Source organism: Cavia porcellus, unplaced genomic scaffold (genome assembly GCF_034190915.1).
Source record: "Cavia porcellus strain 051 isolate PalLab524CR breed Dunkin Hartley unplaced genomic scaffold, mCavPor4.1 scaffold_33, whole genome shotgun sequence".
NCBI classification, from domain to species: Eukaryota; Metazoa; Chordata; class Mammalia; order Rodentia; family Caviidae; genus Cavia; species Cavia porcellus.
In genome coordinates this window covers 18,812,594-18,840,441 of record NW_026947516.1, presented here as the reverse complement: position 1 = coordinate 18,840,441, position 27,848 = coordinate 18,812,594, and the positions used below count along the sequence as shown (strand labels likewise).

General features: G+C 36.5%; 1 protein-coding gene across 13 annotated transcripts in view; it reads right to left on the bottom strand.

Annotated features, from left to right (window-relative positions):
* Positions 1-27,848, bottom strand: part of Reps2 (RALBP1 associated Eps domain containing 2) — a 270,779-nt gene that overhangs the window by 76,323 nt on the left and 166,608 nt on the right. For all 13 annotated transcript variants that reach the window (XM_063242948.1, XM_063242951.1, XM_063242953.1 and 10 more), the window contains one exon: positions 6,998-7,059. In XM_063242948.1, the coding sequence (XP_063099018.1) occupies positions 6,998-7,059 (62 nt within the window). The remainder of the gene's footprint in view (positions 1-6,997; positions 7,060-27,848) is intronic.

Sequence of the window (27,848 nt, the reverse complement as noted above, 5' to 3'; positions counted from 1 at the left end):
TTAATTTTCTCCCAGAAGAATTTACTATTTTGTATCATCAACTGTATATTAACTATGGAAAGAATACTAACAATGATAGGATATTAATTAAAAGGAAATGCTATTTTAAAAAATTGAGCATCAAATATTTCAGAAGACTTTCAGGGTTTACCAGCTGCTGTTTGAATTTAAGTAAGCCAAATCTTTCTTTCCAAACAAAACAAAAGCACTATTTTATAAAAAGTTGTGCCTAAGAAATTTGGCTTTGGAAAAAAGCACCATGCCCAGCATATTCCAACCAAGTTTAGTATAGCCTTCAGGCCCTGATCCTAGCCAGATAGCAAAGTCAGATAAAAGATGAGCTAAGCAGACCTTGTTGAGTCTAGTTACCCTAGGAAGATTAACTAGTGGGCAATTTGTAACACCCACCTGAACTGAATCAACATGGTGCTGGGTGTGGATGGCCCACCTGAGGACTGTTGCCAACAGCATAAAAACAGAACTGGAGGAGAAGATAGTGGGCTGTTGATTCTCCTGGAGAAGCTTGTCACATTGGCTTTCCTGATATGAACTCAGTTCTCATCACTGGAAGAGCTCAAGACCTCGCTGTTGCTGAAGATAGCTGCAGCTCTTTTCAGGGGAGCTCTAACTCTTATTGAGTGTCGATTCCTGTCTCCAGTGCAGATCCCTCAGTCTCCTGGCACAGACTTTCTAGCTTCCACTACTAACATTTGGGTCTTCCCAGTGCACATTCGTGAAGCAGATTTGCATGAGACATTGTCATGGGATCTAGGCTTCCAGCTGGACTTGAGGAGGACATTGTCATGGCCTCTAGGTCTCCAGGTGGACTCATGCAGGACACTGCCACGAGATACAGGCTGTCAGCTGGATTCTTTGGGGTCTTTAGTGTGTGCACTGATCACCTGCATTCTATTATGTTTGACTCTTTGGGTGACTATTATAAAATAATCTTATAAATTATGTGTTCTGTATTAAATTGCTTCCCTTGCAAACCCTGACTACAACATCACCTTTCCAGGCCATCTGTGTTCATGGCTAGTCTCTCATCATAGTACACACAGGTCCTGAGGTGCACAGTGACTAGTGTTTCCCACAGGAGCTTCCTATCAAGCCCTTTCTCCCCATTCATATCAGTCGCCACACAATTCCTCATGATTAGGATTCCTGCCCCCACAGGGTCTGGGTACATTTATAAGCTGACCTCCTGATTTTCACCTATCCACTCCCAGTAAGCCCTTTAAGAATTTAGAGAAATTCCTGACACTCTCAACCTCTTTTTTGAACATTTCTTCCTCCTGCTTTAATTCACTGCTTCTCAACTCTGGCTGCACTTCAAAATTGCCTAGACAAATGTTTAAAATTCCCAATGGCCAGGCCTCACAAACTCGTCTCCAATTTCTGGGCCTCCCCAGGTTTAAAGCTTCCTCATGATTCCACTGTGCAGGAAAGGGTAAGAACAACTAGGCTATGTACAACCATACTGCACTCCAGAGAAAACTCCCTTGGGAGACTACTTCTCTCCCATAGCTCTGGCGCCAGTGGGTGCAGAGATGAGGAAACAGCTTGTTCCTCCATGTCACCTCCAGAACACTCAGGCTCTCTTTCCGCCAAATCTGGCTTTCCAAATCTCCAGTAGTTTCTCAAACATACCAGGACCTCTTGCATGTTTATTTCCTTGCGCTTGGTTTGTACTCTACAGTGAAGCTTTGTATGCCTCACCCATCTAAAAAGAAAGGTTCTCTTGTTAGTCTCATTTCACTGGGCATTTCACCCATTTCATGAACTTCCTTGGTCCCTCTAAGCTTAAAGGTATAATAAGATGTTTCTTTCACAGTGCTTTTACCCTCTTATGGTACTTAAGTGCTCATAACATTGCTAACAAAAAGTACTTGCTATTATAAGGTGAGCAGCTAGTGTAACAAGTAGGAAAATTTTGAGCATATGAGTTTAGAGTAAGTCCCAATTTATCAAAGGTGGTGCTAATATAAAACTTAAAAGATAATAACTTTGTATAACCAAATTATTTTCTTTATTAAATATAATTATACTAAAGTCATGGCTCTGTCACAACTGCTATAGAAATTTGGCATGAGATCAATGCTATCAAAAAGGAAGTTAACTATGAGTACCAAAGAGTTCCTTGCCAAAGAACTGACCTACCAGGCAAGCACAAGCTCTGCCGATGGCATTTTACTCAACTTATAGGTACACAGTGAGCTAATAAGTTTAATTTTCAGTTTACCACTGCTCTATCTGAAACAGTTTATTCTAATTGCTTTTTATTTTTTTATGCAATGAATCAGGCTTTAAAAAAAAAACTCTCTCTCTCCTGACTTCAGTCAAAAGACCATGGTCTGGTTTCTAGTTTTTCCACAGGAAAATAAGGGATCTAAATCATTTGAATTTTTTATGTATTCACTTGGTCCTCCTTGAACTTACCTACAATATGAAAAACAAAAGATCTAGTTTTTAAAATTTATTCCTTTTCCTAACTTTGGGGCCCCATTTGTATAACCTAATCCAGATGTTCATATCACAGCAGTGCTTAGTATAGCCAGCTAAAATGCATTTTACACTGAAAACCTATACTTCATCTCTCTCACTTGATAAAATTATACATATTTTATTATATGTAGATACATATGTGAATTTACAAGCTCATTTTTCTGACATAGGGTACCTAGACTTTGAAAACATATCACTATTGACTGGCCACAAAGTTTTTTTTTTAAATAACGTTCCTTTATAGGGAACATTTTCTTGTTTATTAACAACCTAGTCTTTCCCATTTATCAAGTTAAAGTACATGAAAAATTTAGATCCAAAAATAATTTATAAATTTGATTTTAATCTCCTCCAGATCTACTAAGAAGTGTAATGACTTTAATTGCCCCCAGACTCTCTGGTTTCTCCCTAGGGCTCTTGGTGATGGCACTGCAATCTAAGCACCATTAAAGATGTCTCTGTAGACACATCACATGCATATTCCAAAGTTTGGGTGGTGGTCCATATACAGCAAGGAATATTTTTTAAAACAGAACAAAAGAAAAATAAGTTGAAGTGCTCTGTAACCAAATTTGCTGTGAGACAGTAGAGGCAACCTCATGAGAAAATAAGAAGGAACATAAAAGCAAGGAAAGAAATGGGAAAATTTGAAATCCCAAGGTAATGTACACTAAACTTTCACTTTTAACTTTTCTACAGAAACTATTGGGATAACATAAAATTTAATCACACAATGTAGAAATGAGTTGACAGGTAAGACTGATTTAGAATATTCTTAGCAATACCTCTAGGCTGGTATACTAATAGTGTTTCCAAACCACTAAGCCCTCAGGATATTAGTAGGTATTTTATAAATAAAAACATGAGCTTCCAGGTTTAACATTACTGACTAACTTTCCTTTTGTTTTGCAGTAAGGCAGCTTTTAGAGGTTTCACATGAACTATGAATCTCTCAGAGAAGGTAAAGGCCAGGAGCCCACAAGTTTGTGTAACCCTAGTACCCTATTAACATCTCCCATAAACTGTTTCATCACAAGAAGTTTGGGAAAGATTACGGTATCCTATACAGATGGTCAGCATGTTTCTCCTAGAGTCGATATTAAGAATTTTCCATGGCTCAGAAACTAAATATAACCACATGTTTACTATCCAGGACTTCATATATGTACCCCAGTTAAAGAGGAAAAAAGGGAAAAATAGGAGGAAAAGAGCCTAGCAATTTTCTGCCTACATTTCCTTCACACCTGTTCCTGCATTCTCTTCTCCACAGTTAGGCAGCTGAGATGGAGGCCCGTGCTGAGTGCTGGGCTCAGTGTTTACACTGTGCTAGGAAATCTGGTAGACAAAGAAGCAGACTCATTCATTAACAGTGACTTGAGATTTCTAGTCTCCCTGTCAGATCCTCCCTCACTAAGCCCCAACGCAAGCAGGAAGCCCACCTCAAGTGGCTCAGATGAGGACTGCTGATAGCAGTTGCACATTTCAGACTAGGAAGTACCTATTGTCATTTGTGCAACAGTGGAAAGGAAGATAAGGAGGTTGGTTACAAAAGCCCTTTGGGACAGGTCTTCCGCACATTTATCCAGGTGGCTCTCAAGCCAAAGCTTGAAACTAGCAGCTGGCAGATAAGCTCCTGCAATGTCTGCTAATTTTGTCATGAGGGAGCCCAGTTTGCTGTCATTACCAGGGGCTTCAATGCATCTAGGTTCATCTAGATCAGTGATGGCAAGCGCCCAAACTGCAACCCAAAACTCACTTATCTATCACAAAGTACCAACACTGCAATTAAACCTGGAGACAGGTTTCAGTTTAGAAAAAAAATAACTCATAGATTAACACTCTTTGTCTTAAAATTAAAAAATAGCATGAATTCCATAGGTTTGCCACCACCAATCTAGGACCTGTCACATGGTTAATGTCTCAGTTACAAATGCAGGGGGACTTCTCTATTGCTCTAGATATTGACACTTTGATTTTAGTGATGGGGAGAGGAGAAGCCTAAAGACTGTAATTAAGAAGCTTGGTCCTACTAGCTATTCCAACCTGGTGTTGTGTTTAAGCCCTGTAGATTCCAATTTCCTTCTCAGTAAGAAAAGGATAATATTAGTACCTACTTTATAAAGTTTTGTGAAGATTAAATTATGCACTGAAGGTCCATACTGTAGATGCACAATTAACATAACTAATAATCTTGAATGAGCAAAAAATATAACCAAGGAAAGGCTCAGGGTGGAACTAAGGTCTGGCATTAGATAAACAGAAAGGACTCAATAGTTGCTTAATAAATGATCAATATCTCTTAAAGCTAACGGTGAATTCTGGACAAGGAGTTCTCACTTGTATACATGCAGGTTAAGAACTGAGCTATTCTGGTTTACTATTACCTTCTTTTGAAGTCCTGTAATGTTTACAATGTTTAGGTTTTATTGGTCTTGTTCTCTACTGTTTTGTTCAACTTTATAATACCTAATGATATAGGCAATTCTTTTTAAGGAAGCAAGAGGCATTATGGTAACCATTGTTGATAAACTTGTACTCTGATTTTACATCATGTGCTATGTCTATCCTTGGTTTTGACTGACAGCTTTGTTTTGTCATATTTGGTTTTATTCTCTTCCAAAAAAAAACAAAAACAAACAAACAAACAAAAAAGTAATAAGAACTATGGGAGTAATAAAACCCCAAATGTGTTAATTTTGTTGTAAAAAAAGAGAGAAAAAAAGTGCTCTAAAGGATACAACTGCAAGTGTGTTTAGGTGTGTTAGGATAGATGACCATATTAATGTTTTTGGTTGGATCATTGAACACAACTGTTTGCAGTCTCACTGTTTGAATGTCCACTTTGTATGCTTTGATCCTGTGACTTGAGCAACTATCTCTAAGATGATAATGTGTAATCTATTAACTGGTGATTTCTGGGTTTTTTTTTTTGTAGTTCTGTATTACTTGTACCCTTACACTGTTTTGTTTTGTTTTGTTTTTTCTCTTTTTCCTTTTAAATAATAATTTAAAAAAAGAACTGAGCTATTCAGTACCCTTCAAACCAAAGCAAGAAGCCACACCTCATGGTATCTGAATCTCATGGTTGAGTAGATTTAAAGACCATTCAACTGTCTGTCAGAAGAACAAGCAAACACTAAAGGCTTCACTGCCTTTATCCTGAGATGTACCACATGGAAAGGTATTGCTCTGAACCACCTAGAAGAATGAAGCAGGCATTGCAACTGTCTTCACAGAGAACTTTCTATAGAAATTAGAGTCTTTAAAGACAGCAACTTTCTTCAGCCGCAATTAAGGAAAAGAAAACTCTGTAGCACTTATACCCATTCTGCACATTTGTTGCTTCTCACATAGTAGCACATGTAAATAAGGCAAAACTAGTTCACTGGTGAAACAGATTTTAGTGACACTTGCCCACTCCTACTGCTTCAATTCATCTTTCGGGGAACAATCACTACCCGAAAGAAAGCACCATAGGCTCAGATCACAGCACTATCTCCATGTTGATGACCATTTACTTTTTATAGATTATATAGAACCAACACAATTCCTAAAATGTTAATGAAAATATAGTCATTCAGACTGCATGCACTATACATACCCTCACCCTAACTAGACAGACACACTTGCTATTTCTCTCTCTGTATAAAAACAAACAGCAGTGCACAATGGCACACACTTGTAATCCCAGCACTGCAAGAGGCTAAGGCAAAAGGATCCCAAGTTTGGGCCCAGCTTGGGTAATTAACATGATCCTGTGTCTTAGTTACTTTTCTCATTGCTAAGACAAAGTACCTGACACCCAAAGTTAAGGGAGGAAAGGTTTATTTAACTCACAATCAGTAAAACTTGCATTCCATAATTGGCTGGCTCCAAGGCAGAGTGGTGTTGCAGAGAACAGCTCATGGCAGGAGGAAGGCAGCAAAGCAACGAAGGACAGCCACAGCTCTTTCGATCCCCTTATATCTTATCCAGACTACTTAGAGCAGGTAGTACTCATACCCTTAATCCTCATGTTCTTGATCATAGCACTGTGCCTTGAATCAATTCCAGCATAACACACACTAGCTCCAGCCATCTCTGAAAAATCCCCACCTATGACCACATGAGGCTTTGGGGGCACATCTAGACATGAACCATAATTAGTCCATTTCAAAATAAAAGGAGTTGGGGGTGAGGTAACTAAGATGTAGGTCAGTGTGAGTGCTATGGATTCAATCCCCAGTACTCTTGAAAAGAAAAAGAAAACCACATGCAACCCTCAGTGAACAATCTGCTAGTACATGCTTGCTTGGTAGCTTACTGATGAACCTTTCTTCCAGCGGGAGGCTGGGAGGCTGAATGGATGAGAAGAAACTAAACTGTGCTCTGCTTTCTTCACCCAGGTATTATCTTGAGAATCTGACAGACCAGATCTATCCCGATCAGCCCTCGCAAGCCTTAATGCCACTAGCCTACCAAATGGGGGACAAAAATCCGATCTGTCTCCTACCTGTGATGGGCAAGGTCTCGGAGGAAGTGCAGGTGGTGGAGGCAACAATCCTGACTTAGTAGCTGAAAAGAAAAACACAAGCTGTTAAGCACTACCCCCCAAGAAAGAACACAAAACAAAACCAAAACTGTGCTGAGGTAGGAACAGCAATGGGAATTGCATTCAACATAGTTAAGCTTTTAAAATCTCTCTGAAAGCTTATTTTTCAAAAGTGCATGTTCTTTCTTCTTTGTTTGGTACAGGGGATTGAACTCACGACCATGAGCTTGCAAGGCAGGGACTCATGCCACTGAGCTAAATCCCTGGCTTGCATCTTCTTTCTAATTCCTATTTTATTTTCATCCTACCCAAACCCCAAATATTTACATAGGCCGCTATGATTAGGACAGGGTAAAATGCTAAGGAAAAGATACCTTTGGATTAAAAGAGTATAACTCAGCATGAGACAGTCAACTCCTCATTATTCTGATGTTAATTATTTAGTTTCAAATAATGTAAATCAAAAGTCAGAGTCTTCTTTGTTTTATCTTGCATATTCCTGGCTCTCAGCATTAGTGCAGATGAGCTCAGGGCACAGGAAAAGGGAAGGAAGGAGCCCTGAGGACCCAAAGGCAGCAGTCCTGGGCCTGTGAGCGCTCCTGCAGATGGTCTGCCAGCAGAGGAGGCCAAAAGCAACCAAATGTAATGATTTCTTTATTTCAAAGATCTCAATTTCTTTTTTTTTTCTCCCTGGTCATTATTATCAGGGATAAGCTAATTGCTGTTTCTGAAACAGTCTGGCCACATTTGAAGGATCTTTTGAAAGATGGAAAGCAGTACCTAACATTTTTTTCTTTATTTTGTGAGATACAGAGAATATTTGAGGTAAGCCAAGAATATCTGAATTATATTTTAACATAAAAATGAACAGTTGATATATAAGTATAAATAAAATTCATACTCAAACACAAGAATTTATATCATACCCTGCCAAGTTAAGCCACATTCTTTATAGACTCCTTAGAAAAACACCATGTCTATTGTAGTCTAGTCACAAATCTGTAATATATGAGCTAATATCTGGACAGTTTTCTGTGTTTTAAAAAATAAATAATAACAATGTACCAAGAACAGGAAAATTTCTACAAATCACTATTGGTCTGCCCCAGCTGGATTACACAAGCTCGAAGATGGAATTTATAACTCAAGAGTAATGCCACAGAGCTGTTCACTCCAAGCCAATGCATGAATATAATACAGTCATATGGGCCTGTCCATGACTGTTCTCAGTCTGTCTTTCATTATCATTTTTGAGATACATCAGGGGGTCAAAACTCCACAAGTTCAACAGCCATTAATAACAAAGCATGTAGCATAAGAAAGCGCTGAAATGCTTCAGGAACTATCTACCACTAGGCTCCTACTCTATAGGTCCTAACATATTGGGCCTTTAAATTATCAGTTACTTTAAAAATGAACAAGCAAAATCTGAGCATGCTTCTAAGGGAAAGGCTAAACAACTAGACCAGAGCAAAGCGTGTTATTAAAACAATACTTTATTAATAAGAGAAGACTACTCAACAAATGATGAGCCATGTAATTTAAGTGGACTTCTGTTTCCAGCCAAGGTGGAACAATGTAGATCCAATTTACTCACCCATTTGAAACAAACAAAAACAAATAGGAAAACATATTAAAACAACAGCCTTCAAGATACTAAGAACAAAACACATACAAAAGGGTTTTAAAACACCAGAACATCAGAGAACAAAAACAGTGGAGAGATAAATAAAGGTGAGCTCTGTGACTATCTCGGCTCACTATCTTGAGAATTGCTAGAAGACCTAGAAGACCTATGTTCAGGTCTGATTATGCCCCTCTTTTGCTATTATTTACTTTCTGTTATTTGATTTTTAAGAGGAAAAATATTCAATTTTTGAAAAAAAATTGTGGGTATATTCTGGAAATACTTATGATAGGATAAAATTGTATCACCTACAAATACCATTTATTGGGTTCATTATAAATTGCCCCAAATATGAAGGGGAAATGGAGTGAAAGACTAAGACCATTTCAAACGGAATCTTGTCTCAGTTTCTTTTCTTTCCTTTTTTTCTTTTCTTTTCTTTTTTTTTTTTTTTTTCTTTTTTTTTTTTTTGGGGGGTACTGGGGATCGAACTCAACTGCCCGCTTATAAGGCAGGTGCTTATGCTGCTGAGCTAAATCCCCAGCCCATCTCAGTTTCTCACAACTAAGCAAAATAGTGTCACAGGTGTGTGTCCATTGTTCATTCTAATTCTTTTACGAGCTGGCACTAGTTATTTTCTTCATTAAATTCATACACGATGGGGGAGCCAAAAATATAAATATTAATAGCTTTGTTTCTTCTTTCAGTAACTTTACCAGTTTTTTCTCTTCTCATATACCTACCTAGAACATCTACTATAAAGCTGAATTAATATGGTGACAATGGATATGTTTCTCTTCTCTTGATCTGAAAGGGAAACATTTACTAGTTCACTATAAACTATATTTACCATGGTTTATCATAATACCCTCTAATATATTATGAATTTCCCATCTATTCTTATTTTGAGATTTTTCAGGATAATTTGGTACAAAATTTTAATGAAAGCTACAATTCTATCCATTGAGATGATGATTTTTCCTTGTAATTTGTTCTGTGGTAAATTGCATTATGGGTTATCTGACATTAGAGCATCTCCGCAGACTTGTGATAGTCTCAACCTTATAAAAATTTTATATCTGCTGCATTTAGTTAGTATTTTAAGATTTTCACAACTATATTCATGAGCAACACTGACAATAATGGTTTTCCTTTCTGAAATGGTCTTCATTTACGCTCCACTCAGCTAGAAAACAGTCCCCTTATTTATATTTGGGTAAGATTATATATAATTGAAAATTTTAGCCGGGAATGGTGGTGCATACTTGGAAGGCCAAGGCAGGAGGATTGCCATTAGTTCAAGGCCAGCCTGAATGACATAGTGAGGTCAAGCCCAGCGTAAACTACACAATGAGACTCGGTTTTTTTTTTTTTTTTAATGCCTCACAAAAGAGATTTGAAAATTTTCTCAAATAAGTATAAGCTTGCCAATAAAGCCACATCACCTGGAATTTTCTTTAATATATTTTTTAAATGATCCCATTTCTTTGTTAAGGGCCATTCAGACTAATTTTTAAATCATTTCTGATAAACAGCATTTCTATGTATACTTGTTCATTTGGTCTAAACATTCAAATTTACTAATATAACTGCTTCTCTCTCCACTTATGATCCTCTTATTTCTGCATGTGTATTCATCTTTTTTTCATTACTCAGGGTGTTTGTGTCATTATGTTAGCTTTCCTTCATTAATCTCATTTGATATGTATCAGTTGATTGCTCTTCTCAATAAATCAACTTTTTAACTTCTTAAAGCTTCCGTATTACCCACTCACTTTCTGATTCATCAATTTCTTTCCATCTATGTTATTTGGGTTTGTGCTGTTATTCTTTTCCTACCACCTTAAAATGGTTGCTTAGCTCATTTGTTTCTATAATTTTCTTTCTTAATTTTTTACTAGATTTTGAACCCAAAGCTTTACACTGAGCTACATCCCTGCTCCATCCACTGTTTTTTGTTTTTTATTTGTTTGCTTTTTGAGTCAGGGTCTCACTGCTTAGTTCAGGCTGGCTTCAAATTCCTGGCAATTCTCCTGCCGCAGCCTCCTGAGTACTGGGATGACAGGTGTTTGCCACCATGCCCAGCAGTCATCCACCATTTTTGACAGGCACTAATTTGCTAAGTCGCCCATGCTGGGCTCAAACTTACTAGCTTCCTGCCTCAGTTTCCTACAGTGCCAGGATTACAGGTGTACACCATCATGCCTAGCTTCTGATTTTTTGCTTCTTTTTTGACTTTTATTGTTACATCTTTGCAGTACATACTAATTACATCCTCTATATAGACTTGGTACATATACACAACACATTTAAATTTTTTCCACTGCTCTCTACCCCTTTTGTTTTTCCATCATCAAATTCACTTATTAATCTTATAGGACCTTATAAAGCTAATCTTATATACAGATTGAAAGTCAGGCTAACAAGCCAACGAACATATAAAACACGTTTAAGACAATTGTACTAACTCAAGGTACACTTTTAGATACACTGTCCACACTGAATTATAATACCTCCTTTTCTCTATTTCTTCCGGTTATCTGTCTTTTATGTCATATTTAACATACATTGAGTTTTTTCATATAAGAGAAACCATGCACTATTTAATCTTGTGTGTCTGAGTTATCTCACTTAACACTATAGTCTCAAGATACATCCATTTTCTTACAAATGACTCAAATTTATCCTTCTTTATGGCAGGGTAGTACTCTGATCTGTATAAATGCCACATTCAAAAAATATTTTCTTTTCCAATGTAAGCATTTAGGATGAGAGACTTTCTTCTACATTCCTGTTTATTAAAATTTCATAAGTTTTTACATATGATATTATCATTTAGCGCTTCAAAACTGCCTAATTCCTATTATAATTTCTTTTATGATCTACCTTCTTCCTCAGTGCATACTTACATACAATTTTGCAAATTAAGGATCTTTTGATAGCAAACTCAGTTACTGACAGCACTATTTTCTCCCAGAAAACTGAAGACAGCTTTTCACCATCTTTCACTTCTATTACTGCTGTCAGTCAAATCATTATTCTTAGTAACTTTTCTTCTCTCCAGTTGCTTTTAAGAGATTTTCTTTGGTTTGGGAAACCTGAAATATCAAGCTTCTCCTGTGTCTTCACATGTACTGCCTCATCTTCTGGTTCTGCATGCATTTCTGAACCATGAGATATTCCCATTAACCAGTCTCAGTGTTTCTTTGATTATTTTCTTTCCACCATTTTCTCTCACTTCTTCAGGAGTTCTCTGTCTATGCTGTATTCTGCGCATTATTTTCCAACACTGAAAGCCCTGTTAATCCAATCTTTGAGTTTTAATTAATTTTTTCTTTTCTAGAATCCTACTTGGTCTTTTTCCAATTTTTTTTTTCATTTTTACTTAAAAAGTAAAGAATGTGCTAGGTGTGGTGGTACATGCCTATAATCTTAACACTCAAGAGGCTGAAGCAGGAGGACTACTTCAAGTTTGAGGCCAGCCTGGGATATACAAAGCCAGCCTGAGTTCAAAGCCAAGATGAACTACATAGTGAGACCCTGTCTTTAAAAAAGCAAAAAAAAAAAAAAAATTAATAGTGGATGCTATTTTCTACCCCTCACGAGAAAGGCGTATCTTGACAAGGTCCTCCAGGGTCTGATTCTAGGTATACTTCATACTGTTTGGGAAGTTCTGGAATCCTGCTCCTGTAGACCTTTGCCCTGAAGTGGTCATGCCTTACTCCTATTTCCCTGATAACTCCAAATATATTAAGTGATCAACAATCAGAGGATCTATAGGATGACATTCCATCCCCATACTTAAAAAAGTCAGATCCTGAGATTTCCTCCCACATTCTGTAGAGTTCGGCATGTTTCCCACTCCAGTAAAAGGCTAGATGTATTGTTTCTAGGCTGAGGTGAAATCATGCAGTACCCACTGAAAATCGAGGGGTTTAATAAAGGTATGCAGTTTGGATACTGAGACTTCACCAGCCCTCTTCCTTTCTCGTATCAGACAATAACATCCAAAGACTGAAAGAATATTGTTATGGTTGGTGTGGAGATGCCCCTACCAAAACCTCATGCAGTCATAGGGCTTTTCAGGTGGTGGCTGAATCTAGAGTGTGTGATTATTTCATAATGCAGTGCAGGGATTGAGGGTGCTAGGATTAACGATGCATGACCGCTGGATCAGTCCAATGATTAGATTAGCACCACCCTAATCTAAGTTGACTAGGTACAATATAAATGAGGAAAAGAGGCTTGTCTCACTCTCCTGTTGCTTTTGCTGTCTTCCACCATCAGAACTGTTGCCTCTCTGCCATGTGCCACCCTGCTTTCCAGTCAGCTGATTATGGACTGAATTCTCTACAAACTGTAAGCTAAATAAACCTTCCTCCCTTTAATTTTAGATGTTGGCAACAACTTTTTGTCTCAGCAACAAGAGAAAAGCAACTCAGACAAATATAATCAGGGGCATCAAAGTAGTCAAGAAGAGACAGCTAAAGATACTGATACCAAGGGATCTCCAATAAGATGGCCCAGTCGGATCATTCTAAAACGAAGCTCACATTTGGCAAATTTCATCCTTTTATTCAGATATTCTAATTGGTCTTTTCTCTCCCATTCCTAAATTTAAGCATTAACACCAGATATGACAAAAACATTCTAATCTAAATTATGTATCAATAAAAACAGGGTGCCAGGAATGATGGTGCACATCTGTAATCCGCACCGCGGAGGATGAGGCAGGAGGATAGCCAAGAGGCCAACTTGAGTTATATATTGGGTTCAAGGCCAGCCAGAACTACATAGTGAGATCCTGTCTCAAAAATAAGTAAATAAATAAATAAATAAAATGGAAAGGACAGAGACATAGATTAGACCTGTATTTCAAGAAAACTTTAAAATGTATATTACGATCAAAACTCACAGGGGTACAATCTGTTAGCATGCAGTACTTACGTAAAATTAATTATTATCAGAATGATAATTCAGTTTATTCCAGAAATACTTAAACACTGTGAACCAGGCACTAGTTGAGGTGCTGTAAAAATCTCACTAGAGGAAAAATAAAACAGGAAAGAAGATCTACCCTTAAAAAGCTTATGTTCTCCAGAGAAAACAGACAGTGGGTGAGGGTCAGAAATAAAATTTTAAATAGAGTTCTCATGGAAACTCTCAACAACAGATGCTACTTGAAAGGATGAGATAATATACTGTTACTGACCAAAAAAAGAACATCCAGAAAATAAAAAAGAGAATTAAAAAATTAAAAATGTGGTAGAAAGGAAAAACTCAATAGAAAGCTTCAAAGATAATCTGAGGAAATGTTCCAGAAAGTAGGGTAATATTCAAGTAAAAATTTCACAAAGAGAGACAAATAGCAAAAGAAAATCAATTAAATGATTCAATAAAACTTCCCAGAAAAGGATTTGACTTTCTGAGTTATAAAGGCCCACTGAGTACCTAGGACATAGGAAGAAAACAGACAAATTACAAGGCACGTTATCAAGAAAATATTGGATTTTACAAGTTTTCAACAGAAGTGAGAGAGCAGGGTAGACCACATGTAAAGAATCAGAATCCCAAACGGCTTTAGATATCTTAAATTATCATTTGATACTAGAATTCACTAGACCAATTCCATCAAAAATTTTGAAGAAAACTTGTTTCTCACTCATGATTATATACTCAAACTGGCAGCCTTCATGAAGGCATAATTAAAGATACTTTTAGTTGTTTTCAGGATCTCAATTTAAGTTCCATGCACACACATTAAGGAAGCTACTAAAAATGTTCTCCACAAAAACTAAAGTACAAACCATAAACAATTAAGACACAGAGTACACGCTAAAAGAAATCTAACATAGTTAAAAGGAAAGGAATCCTTAGATGACAATGTAAGGCAATTCCATAATGAAAATTATACACCAGACGCTGAAAACAATGGATTTAGATTTCTCTGAAAAGATAAAAGTAATGCAATAGTTGATGTGCCTGAATTTTCAAAAAGAGAACTCTAGAAAAATGAAGGAGTCTGTGTTTGAATCAGAGGCAAGTACACTGAAAAATACCAAGTTGATTATTCACTCCAAGATAAACAAAAACTTGTATAAGTCATAAATGTAACTGATTTACATGAACATAACATATACACTAAATACTAATGTAACCAAAATTACAATATAGTTATACTGGTGGAATAGAGTGAAAGAGGGAAGAGAGATGATGACAAAAACTGAGAAGTCAGCAAGTTATGCAAATGTGTTATACAAAAATATGAGGGAAATACTAAAATGATCAACATTTAAAATCTTGCCAAAAAGAAAAGCAAGAAAATTTTTGTAGCAGAGTATATGTGCTTAAGACTTGAAGATATATCAATAGTCTGGGAGGAACATCTCAGACTTTGGTTTGTCCTCTGAGTTTAGTGTGGAGCCTGGGCCTACTTCTCTACAGGTCCAAGTATGAGTGATAGTTATTTTTTCAGATTTTCAAAGTCATTTCTACTGACAGTCAAGAGAAGGTGCTATATTTGAAATCTAAAATGTTCCCCAAAGCCTCAGATGCTCATAGGTAGGGTTTTTGAATGGTGGCCGGATTCTGGAGGCTTATAGCTGACTTGCTGTTAGGAGGTGGGATCTGGTCACTGGAGGTGTGGCATGGAAGGCATTTATCTCTTTAATTAACATAGATGTAAAAATCCTCAATAAGACACTAGCAAACAAAATGCAGCAAAGTATACTGTGTTCTAGGAACGCAGGGATGATTCAACATACACAAGTCAATAAATATAATACATTAAAATCACAGAAGGACAAAAAATACATGAATCATCTCAATGGGCACCAAAAAACCATTTCAAAAAATCTAACATTTATTCACAATTTTTAAAATAACTGAAGAAAATATGAGCTCTTTATCTCAATCTCATAAAAGCCATCTACAACAAACAGATGGCTAACATAGTATCAATTAGAAGCTTAAAGCTTTCCGTCTAAAATGAGGAACAAAACAAGGATGTCCACTCTCACTGCCCAGGTTCAATACAGTTCTCAAAATGTTAGCCACAGAAATTAGTCAAGAGGAAGACATAAAAGGAATGGATAGGAAAGCAAAAAGTTAAATTATCATTGTTTGCAAATGACATGGTCTTCTACATAGAAGACCCCAAAAACTCTACCAAAGACTTGTAGAATTAATAATCAAATTCAGTAGGATCTTAGTATGCAAAATATATATTCAAAAACTAATAGTGTTCCTGTACACCAATGCCAAAGTCACTGAGAAATTAGGGATACCATACCTTTCCCAATTGCATCAAGAAAAATGAAATATTTAAGAATTAATCTAACCAAGGAAATGAAAGCCCTCTGTAATGAAAACTACAGGACTCTGAAATAGGAAATCAAATGAGAGATCAAAAAAATGGAAAGATATCCCTTGTTCCTGAATGGGCAGAAACAAAATAGTCAAAAATGGCCATACTTTCAAAACTGTCATATAGATTTAACATAATCCCAATCAAAATACCAATAGTATTCTTCACAGAATCAGAGAAAACAGTACTAAAATTAACAAAGGACAGAAGAGACGCAGAAGAGCAAAAGCAACTCCAGGAAACAAGGGTAAGGCAGGGGCGTCAAGTTATACTGGACTTCAAGTTATACTACAAAGCTGCAGTAACTAGAAAAAAATCATGGTACTTACCAAAAAATCAGACTTGGATAAATGCAATAGACTAGAGGATGTAGAAACAATTCTAGGCACACTCAGCTTTGACATGGAGGCCACATACTTTCACTGGATATTTAGACTCTAATCAGTAGTGCTGAGAAAACTTGCTATCCACATGCTGAACTAGACCTGTATGTCTTACCATGCGCTAAACTAAAATCAAAATGGATCAAAGATCTAAATATTGAAAGAGAAACTATCAACTGAAAGACAAAATACATAAAATTCTAAATACATAGGTATAAGTAGAGACTTCCTGAACAAAAATCCCAGTTGTAAAAGAAATAATATAAAGAATCCAAACTTGGATTGCATCAAATTAAAAATCTTCTGCACAGCAAAAGAAACCATCAATAGAGTGAAGAGACAATCTATGGAATGAAAAAAAATTTTTCCAGACACTCCTTAGACAAAGAACTAATATCTAAAATACATAAAGAAATCAGAAAACTTAGACACCCCTCTCAATTTGAAGATCCAACACAAAATGCAATGAATAGATACTTCTCAGACAAAGTACAATATATGAAAAAATGTTCAACATTGTTTCCCATTGGGGAAATGCAAATTAAAATAATGCTAAGATTTCATTTTACTCCAGAAGTAATGGCTATCAGCAAGAAATTAACCAATACTAAGTGTTAGAGGGGTTGTAGAGTAAAAAGAATGCTTCTACATAGTTGGTGGGAGTATATGGGTATAATCACTATGCAAATCATTATGGAAATTCCTCAAAAAATTAAAAATAGAAATTCAATTTGACCCAGGTGTTCCCCTTCTAGATATATTCCTGAAAGAGTTAAATAAATAATATTACACTGATCTACACATACTCAAGTTTACAGCAGCACAATTCCTAATAGCTAAATCTTCGAAGTAGCCTATATGTTCATCAACAGGTGAATGGATAAAGAAAGGGTGGTATTTATACACAAAGTAGTACTACTCCATCATAAAGAAGGATAAACATTTGTAGGAAAACAGCTATCTTGAGACCACAATGTTGAGTAAAATAAATCAGACACACAAGCTTATATATTGCATAGTTTCTTTTATATGAGAAATCCAATATATAAATATAGCACAAAATAAAGAAGAGACAATAGGAAAAAAGAAGAAAAGAAGTTATTGTAATCCTGCATAGACAATGTATCTAAAGGTATCTACCTTGATTTATATAATTATCTTACATACATCCTACATTTTTTTGCCTGTGAGTCTGGCTGTTAATCTGTACTTAGGACAATTAATTTGATAAAGCCTTATAAAATACATAAACAAAAAGGGGATATAGGGAAAGGAGATATTATGTACTTGTACCAATTCCCCACAATGAAGGTAATCACTATAAAATTCAAACATTACTCATAAAAATTTTTAAAATGTTTGACAAAAATGGTTGGCTGTTTCTCTGAAAAGTAAATACAAATTTAGCATACATCCAATAATTCCATTTCTAGGTATCTAGCCCGGAGAAATGAAAACACACATTCAAATAAAGATTTTTCTGCAAATGTTCATGGCAGTATTATTTATAAAAGGAAAAAGAAGAAACAAGTCTCATGTCTGTTACATTGAAGAATTGATAAACAAAATGTGTTCTAAATGACTTTTACATTCTCTTTTAGCACTGATACAACGATTCTAGAATTTATTTACCAGTGTTTACCAATAACTCCTTTTACCTGTATCATGATTTCACTAGGTCCCAGATGGAGACATAGGCACAGTTAAGCGTCAAAAGAGCATAAAACCGGGGTGGGAATAAAGCTTAGTAGCAGAGCGTTGGCTTAGCAAGTGCAAGGCTTTGGGTTCCAAGCCCAGCACTGGAAAAAAAAGCAAGAGAAGATTTAATCTTGGTTAGAGATACATGTCTGGTTTCATTTCTCACGTGACATTTTACTTTTAAACTCCTTAGACTGATTAAAATCACTAGTTATATTATCTCTGTGTGTTTTAAGATAGATCTTACTAAAAATTAAAGAAGTAAACAGATTTTTTTTTCAGGTGACATTTTCATTACACATAAGTAACTGACAGGGGTAGCCAGACAGGAAGCGGGGCAAATTGAAAAAAAAAGAGTTCATCATCTTGGAACTGTCTCTTTTCTACTATAATTTTTTTATAGTCAGACCAACTGCCAATTCTTTAAAATTTCAAAATGAGTTTATGATGATAACTACTCCACACCAAAGTCCCTTGCTCACTCCACAGCCCTTGCAATCCGGATTAACCCTAACACCCAATGGGACACTTTTAAGACTTTCTTATAAATGCCTGTCTCCCAGTCTCCATTTTTCTTGGCCAGTCTGCAGACTTGCCTCTTCCATTGCCACTTCCCTCCTATGATACACGCCTCCCCAGACATGCAAGGCCGTTACTGAATTCAGGTACTCTGAAGACTTCAGGTACTCTGAAGACTTCAAGGTCAGTTCCACCAAGAATCTGGTTTTTACATAACAGGCCCTGGAAGATTTTGAGCAAGAAGGTAACTTCATTGCCATGCTTGAAGAGAATTAATCCCACTGCTCTATGAAGGAAAGAATAAAGCAAGCACACCAGATTAGAGACAATTATGGTAGCCTCTCAGGCGATCAGTAATACAAAATATGTCACATTTTGAAACTTCGCCAAGGCAGATGTCAAAAAGAAATCAATAGGGTTTGGCTCTAAAAATCATATCTATTCTCCAAAGTTTCAGGTCAATAGCCCTATATAACACCTCCCCACACATCACTGGTCATTTAAGTTATAAGCTATCCATACTCAGCACTGTTTTCACAATCACATGTCACTGTGATGCTGATTATCAGAGTTAGGAGCCATATCTGTAGTCTTCATGGAATTCTCCACAGTGCCAAATATCTAGTAAATGTTTATTAAATATTGGTGGAATAAAAAAGACATTTTTCTTATCATCATCATAAGTTTGTTTAAGCTCTTCATGTAATTCTATAAGGTCAGATGAATATAAGCAATTTACTGATATACTGACAATTATTATATTGTTTTATGGTCTCCTCCAACTCAGAAGCTTCAAATCAGTTACATGTTAATTGCCTCACAATAGGAAAACAGTTCCTATGGTGGTCTCCAACTCAGAAGCTTCAAATCAGTCACATGCTAATTGTCTCATAATAGGAAAATGGTTTTATGAACCACAGCCCCATCTAACAGGTCAAAGAATTAAAACTGAATATTACCATTTTGTAACCACCAGTGAAATAATGGATCTAAGCAGCAGTTTGCTGGCAACAGCTCACACCAGCTTTTGAGAGCTGACTACGTGATCTGTACCCAGCTTCATATTCAGTGACACATCAGGAGGAGTGAAATTTGCTATGGTAGGAGTATTTATACCATGAAAACTAGGAAATGACTGCTTATTAAACATTTAGCAACATACTACTGTATGTAGACAATGATGATCAATAGCTGATAAAGCCATTATTTGAAAGGTTTCTGTGGATCTTTATCATAACACACAGATCAGCTTAATTACATGTACTCACTACTCAAGCAATCAACACAAAAAAGGCATTAAATACTGGGAATCTTCTAATGTGATGTAGCAGAAAGTGCACAGCATCACTAAAAAAGTATTCTTGTCAAACACCTAATTTGATTCTCGTCAAACTTATACCTATCTACTAGTTTTCAGGAAATACAGGAGCTAGAAAGACAACCCGCCAAATATAGAAAAAAGGAAAGTCTCCGGGATAGATGGTTTTTCTTATGAATGAGTAAATAAATAAATTCAAAGAGAAAAAAATTATGAAAGAATTTATCAATTAAAACAGACAAACACAATGTGTATATAGCCCTTGTTTGAGTCCTGATTTGAATGAGCCATCATAGACATACTTTAAACAATCCAGGGAGTACAAATACTGACTACATATTAGATAATATTAAGGAGCTATTGTTAATTTTGACATGTATGTCAAAGGTACTGTGGTAAAATCCTCTTAAAACCTTTATTTGATATATATATGAAATTATATAATATCTAAAATGTGCTTCAAAATAATATAGGAAGGTGATTACCTACTTTAAAATTTCCATAGTTTTTAATACGGTAGCTAGTATATAAAATATATATATGAAAAAAATTATCAGTAATTGACATAGAGATATCTCCACGGAATAATGTAGTACGAAAAAATACACATATTATGGCACCAATTATCTTAAAGACAAAAAAACACAAAATTGATTTCATAGATACACAACTACATTCACAAGTAATGTAAGAAGGAGATATTCCCTGGGGAGGACACTGGGCTTAGTGGAGATAAAGTCAGGGACCAGACCCATAATGTTTGCGTTTTATGCGTAAGCCAGTATTTGTCAATCACTTAACTGAGTTTTATAAACATTTTAAAAAGAAATGTCACTACAATGTTTCCTACTCCATCCTCCAGAGATTCTAGTCCTGTTCCTCCTCTACATTCCTTCCCATCAATTACTTAAATATAATATGACCAAAAAAGTACATTTTCATTAAATTTTATAAGATAATAGGAAATATAAAGCAATGTTATCAAATTTATTCAATACAAGAATCAACTGGTTGAAATCACACCTGTCCGAGTGACATTCAAGATAGTACCTGTACAAGCACAATGCCTGAGTGACACTTCAGCTAAATGCTGACTGATTAAGGTACTCACTCAGTCAGAACAGCAATAAAATCAGACAGTGGAAATAAAAAGAAAATGCACCCTTGCCCAATAGCAGAAACGGCTGTACCCTTATCATGACAAGCTTTCGGAAAAATTCTCCAGGATTTATCTTCCATGGGAACAAAACATAGCATTTTGTTAGTACAGAAATGTTCATAGAGCTTATTGGAAAGGAAAAAACCTCCACATAGAGACAGGAAAAGGAAAAGGCAAAAGGAAGCTAAGGGCAGACAGCACAGTATGATCACATGTTGAAGACAGAGAGGCTGCTGTATATCTACAAGTTCATGCTAAATATCGGCACAAACAGGCTTGAAAATAACCTGGACTCGATAGGTCTGCAGAGGAGGAGCTGGGCAGATCTGGGGTGCCCTCACTGGCCTCTCTGCGTGTCTGGAGGACTCTGGATTTCTGCGCCCAGACTGCTGGAGTTCCCTCAGGCTTCCAGGTGCAGTGAAGGAGAGAGGTGGGTTTAAGGCTTCCACATCAGCCTCCCCATTCCCGGCTTCATTTGGAGACCTGCTGAGCTCCCAATAGGTGGGCTGGCCCACACTACCAGCCTAGCCCAGCCTGTTTAGCTGCCGCGCCTGGCCACAGTTCTGCAGAGGAGGAGCTGGGCAGATCTGGGGTGCCCTCACTGGCCTCTCTGCGTGTCTGGAGGACTGTGGATATCTCTGCAACCAGGGAGGGTCCACAGGTTCCTGAAGCACTGCGGCCTGTGGTGAGTACCCTAACCCGGCTGCGATTGAAGAACTGTGGAGCTTCCAAGGGGCAGGTGGGCGCACAGTGTCCCTGAGGCCCAGCTTGTCTGGAACTGCGGAGTTCTGAGCAGGCAGAGGAGGGCCACTGGTTCTGTAGGCCTAATGGCTTGGAGTAGCGCGGCGCCAGAGTCCCAGTAGCTCCAAACATAGAAGGGGATTTTCAACAGATCCTGAGGAAGCTTTCAAGTAACACTTGAAACACAGAAATATAGGAAAATGACAAAACGAAAGACCAAATTACAACCTCAAACCTCCAGCCCATCTCAAGAAACCCTAGGAGCGATGTATATAGAAGAAAATATATCCCATCCACCTCATATATCGGACACAATAGCCACTGAAATTGACAAGCAACTCCAGGAAGCTTTAAAGAAATTCAAACTCGAAATAATCTCCCAGATAAAAGAAGAAATGATAAAAGAAATGAAAGAGATTCTAAATATATCTAAAGAAAACACAGATAAAAAATTGGAGGAACTAAACAAAAAGATAGAATCCCTAGACGAGCAATATAAGAAACAAACAGAATACATAATGCAGATGCACAGAGATATACAGGAAATAAAAAACTCCACTGAAAGTTGTAAAAACCGCCTTAATGAAAGTGAAGATAGAATTTCAGACCTTGAAGACAGGATTGCAGCTAGTGAACAGGAAAGGAAAGATCTTTTGAAAATAACAAGGAACCAGGAAACAACAATTCAACAACTGCAAGACGATGCAAAGAAGAATAACATAAGAATGATAGGGATTAATGAAAGAGAGGGAGACAACATAAAGGATGTCAGGAGGATATTTAGAGAAGTAATAGCTGAAAATTTCCCAAGCATGAGATCAGAAACTGACATCAGGATCAGTGAAGCATATAGAACTCCAAACAGTCATAACCAAAATAAAACTACACCCAGACATATAATAGTCACCATCTCAGAAATCCAACACAAGAATAGATTATTAAAAGCTGTCAGAGAGAAAAGACAAATCACTTATAAAGGAAAACCTATCAGAATCACAGCAGACTTCTCAGCACAAACGATAAAGTCAAGAGGAGCATAGAGTGAAGTATTCCAGATCCTAAAGCAAAATGATTTCCAACCAAGACTGATATATCCTGCAAAACTATCATTCAAAATAGATGGTGCAATACGATACTTCCATGACAAAGAACAGCTGAAGAACTTCATGAACACCAAACCAACCCTGCAAAAAATATTGAAAGACAGTTTAGATACACAAAGGAAAAAACCACTAAGCAAAGCAAATAATTAAACAGAACCGAAAGATAAAGATGCAACAGCAGAGAGATAACATTCCTACAATTAACCAGCATTTAACAGTAATAACCATTAATGTAAATGGTCTCAATGCACCAATCAAAAGAAACAGACTAGCAGAATGGATCAAGAAACAAAATCCAACCATATGCTGTTTACAGGAAACCCATCTAACCCAGAAAGATACTCACAGACTCAAAGTCAAAGGATGGAAAACAATTCTTCATGCAGCAGGAATCCAAAAAAAGGCAGGAGTAGCCATTCTGTTTGCAGACAACGTGAACTTTAAACCAACAATGACCATAAAGGACAAAGAAGGTCACTACATACTCGTAAGGGGAAAACTCCAAGAGGAAGAGATAACTATCTTAAATATATACGCACCAAACTCCAGAGCACACAGTTATATAAAACAATTATTAACAGAAATGAAAACTCAAATTATCAGTAACACAATTGTAACAGGAGACCTTAATACACCACTGACACCAAGGGACAGATCAACCAGACAGAAAATGAGCAAAGAAATAACAGAACTGAATCACACCTGTGAACAAATGGGTTTGATAGACATATACAGAATGTTCCACCCAACAACATCAGAATACACATTCTTCTCAGCAGTACATGGATCATTTTCTAAAATAGACCATATATTAGCTCACAGAACATATTTAAGCAAATGCAAAAGAGTTGAAATCATCCCTTGCATATTATCGGATCATAGCGCTCTGAAATTAGAAATTAATGACAAAGGATACTGCAAAAATTCCGCAAATACATGGAAACTAAATAACACACTCTTGAGTAATCAGTGGGTCACAGAAGAAATTAAAGAAGAAATTAAACAATACCTAAAAGAAAATGAAAATGCAGATACAACTTACCGGAATCTGTGGGATGCAATGAAAGCCGTTCTGAGAGGAAAATTTATTGCACTGAGTTCCCACATCAGGAAAACAGAACGAATACAAGTAAATAACTTGATGCTACACCTCAAACAGCTAGAAAAAGAAGAGCAAGTCAAGCCCAAAGCCAAAAGAAGAGAGGAAATTATAAGAATCAGAGCAGAAATCAATGCAATAGAGACTAAGAAAACAATCCAAAGAATCAACGAATCAAAGAGTTGGTTCTTTGAAAGAATAAATAAAATCGATAAGCCCCTAGCCAACCTTATTAAAAAAAGGAAAGAAAAAGCTCAAATTCATGCAATAAGAAATGAAAAAGGAGAAATCACTACAGACCCAATAGAAATACAGAGGATCATCAACACCTATTTCGAAAACCTCTACTCTCAAAAGTTTGATAACACAGAAGAAATAGACAGATTCTTAGAAGCATATGAAGTACCAAAGCTAGATCAAGAGGATATAAAACTGTTGAATAACCCAATCTCTGCTAATGAAATTGAGAATGTAATTGGGTCCTTGCCCACCAAGAAGAGCCCAGGCCCAGATGGATTCACTGCAGAATTCTACAAGAAATACAAAGAAGACCTAATGCCGACACTCCTCAAACTATTCAATGAAATTGAAAGGGAAGCAATCCTTCCTAAGTCATTCCTGGAAGCAAATATTACTCTAGTACCAAAACCTGAGAAAGACCCAACTATAAAAGAGAACTATAGACCGATCTCCCTAATGAACACAGATGCAAAAATCCTCAATAAAATATTGGCAAATAGGATCCAGCAAATCATCAAGAAGATTATACACCATGACCAGGTGGGATTCATCCCAGGAATGCAAGGATGGTTCAACATACGCAAATCAATAAATGTAATCCACCATATCAATAAAGCCAAAAATAAGAATCACATGATCATCTCTATAGATGCAGAAAAAGCCTTCGATAAGGTCCAACACTTATTCATGATAAGAACTTTACAGAAAATTGGAATAAATGGTCTTTACCTCAATATAATAAAGGCCATTTATGACAAACCAACAGCCAGCATCATACTAAATGGCCAAAAATTGAAAGCCTTTACTTTAAAATCGGGTACAAGACAAGGATGTCCTTTATCACCACTCCTATTTAATATAGTACTGGAAGTACTAGCCAGAGCAATTAGGCAAGAAAGAGAAATAAAAGGGGTAAAGATAGGAAAAGAAGAAGTTAAATTATCATTGTTTGCAGATGACATGATACTCTACATAGAAGACCCCCTAAACTCCATTGAAATACTCTTAGATACAATAAATAAATTCAGTAATGTGGCTGGATACAAAATCAATACTCAGAAATCAATAGCATTCCTATACACGAACAACAAAATTACAGAGAGGGAAATAAGAGAAACTGGACTATTCACATTAGCAAGCAAAAAAATGAAATATTTAGGAATTACTCTTACGAAAGAAGTGAAAGACTTATACAGTGAAAATTATAATACACTAAAAAAGGAAATTGAAGATGATCTCAGAAAATGGAAAGACATCCCTTGCTCATGGATAGGAAGAACAAACATTGTGAAAATGGCCATTCTCCCAAAACTGTTATACAGATTCAATGCAATCCCAATAGAAATACCATCAACATACCTTATAGATCTAGAGAAATCACTCCTAAATTTCATCTGGAACCAGAAGAGACCTAGAATCGCAAAGGCAATTCTAAGCAGCAAAGACAAAGCAGGAGGCATCACAATCCCTGACTTGAAGTTATACTACAAAGCAACAGTAGTAAAATCAACATGGTATTGGAATCAAAACAGAGCTGAAGATCAGTGGAATAGATTAGAAGATACAACCACAACTACGAACACACTCAACCACCTTATTTTTGATAAAGGAGCCAAGCAGGTTCACTGGAAGAACGACAGTCTCTTTAATAAATGGTGCTGGAAAAACTGGCTCTCCATTTGCCGAAAACTAAAGCTAGACCCATGTCTATCACCATGTACTAAATTAAAATCTAAATGGGTCAAAGATCTGAATATTAAAACAGAAACACTAAATCTATTGGAAGACAAAATAGGTAGAAACCTTGGAGACATGGGAGTAGGTAAAGAATTCATGAACAGGACTCAAACCGCACGGGAAATACTTCCCAGAATCAATAACTGGGACCACTTCTTATTAAAAAGTTTCTGCATGTCAAAAGAAATCTCCAGCATAGTGAAAAGAAAACCCACAAACTGGGAAAAGATTTTAGTGAACTCTCTCTCAGACAAGGGCCTCTTGTCTAAAACATATAAAGAATTAAAGAAACTCAGACCTCCGAAATTCAAAGATCCAATCCAAAAATGGGCATCTGAGATGAATATGCAATTCTCAGATGAAGAAATGCAAATGGCAAATAAATACATGAAAAAATGCTCATCATCATTGGTCATTAGAGAAATGCAAATTAAAACCACACTGAGATACCATCTCACTCCTGAAAGAATGGCCAGGATCAAGAAAACCGACAACAAATGCTGGAGAGGCTGTGGGGAAAAAGGAACTCTCCTGCACTGCTGGTGGGAGTGTAGACTGGTACAGCCTTTGTGGAGATCTGTCTGGAGATTTCTCAAAAAGTTGGGACTGGAAATCCCATTTATTCCAGCTATTCCACTTCTAGGCATATTCCCAGAAGAACTGAAAGCATCATACCACAGTGATATATGTGCACCTATGTTTATAGCAGCACAATTTGTAATCGCCAGATCTTGGAAACAACCCAAGTGCCCATCAACTGAGGAATGGATAAAAAAGTTGTGGTATTTCTATACAATGGAGTATTATTCAGCTATAAAGAAGGATCACATTGAGATATTTATCAATAAATGGGCACAGCTTGAGACCATACTCATAAGTGAAATAAATCAATCTCGCATGTGTGAATACCGAATAGTTTCCCTAATGTAAGTAATGATTCAAATATATAAAAATATGTGGTAATCATGATTCCCCATTAGGTGGCCTTGAAGCCTTATAAAGTTTTCACTCATTAATTAGAAAGGCTTTATTCTGGGCTTCTTGATATGAAAATATTTGAAGCTACAGTATATGAAGTTTTACCCAAATATTTCAAGGAAAAAGACACTATGGTAACTACTATTAAGTCAGGTTATAAGGTGGTGAAGTACTAGGTTATTGAAACAGTCATGCTGTGACCTCTGTTGTTATATTGTTATGTCCTGTTTTATCTCAATCTCCCCCTTATTGTTTCAAAAAAAAATTATTTAGTCATTTCTTATGTTTGTCTTAATTAAAGAAAAAATTCAAAAAAAATTAGGATATATAAATAGTAACTCTTTTCGATTTCCTATTAACTTGTTTTGAAGTCCTGTAGTACTCCCACGATCTTGTTTTGACTGATTAGACTCTGTTCCATTCTATATGATAGTATCAAGTTTGAAGACATAGGCAACTACTTTGAAGACAATAAGATTCACTAAGATACCCATTCTGATTTGACTATTGTCTTCTTTGGAAGTCCTGTAATGTTTACAACGCCTAAGTTTTATTGGTCTTGTTCTCTACTGTTTTGTCCAACTTTATAATATCTAATAAGATAGACAATTCTTTTTAAGGAAACAAGGGACAACGTTGATAACCATTGTTGATAAACTTGTACTCTGTTCTACACCATGTGCTACGTCTATCCTTGGTATTGACTGACAGCTTTGTTTTGCCATATTTGACTGTATTCTTCCCCCCCCAAAGAAAGTAATAAGCACTAAGGAGTAATAAAATCCAAGATGTGTAAATTTTGTTGTAAAAAAGAGAGGGAAAAAAAAAAAAGAAAAGGAGCTCT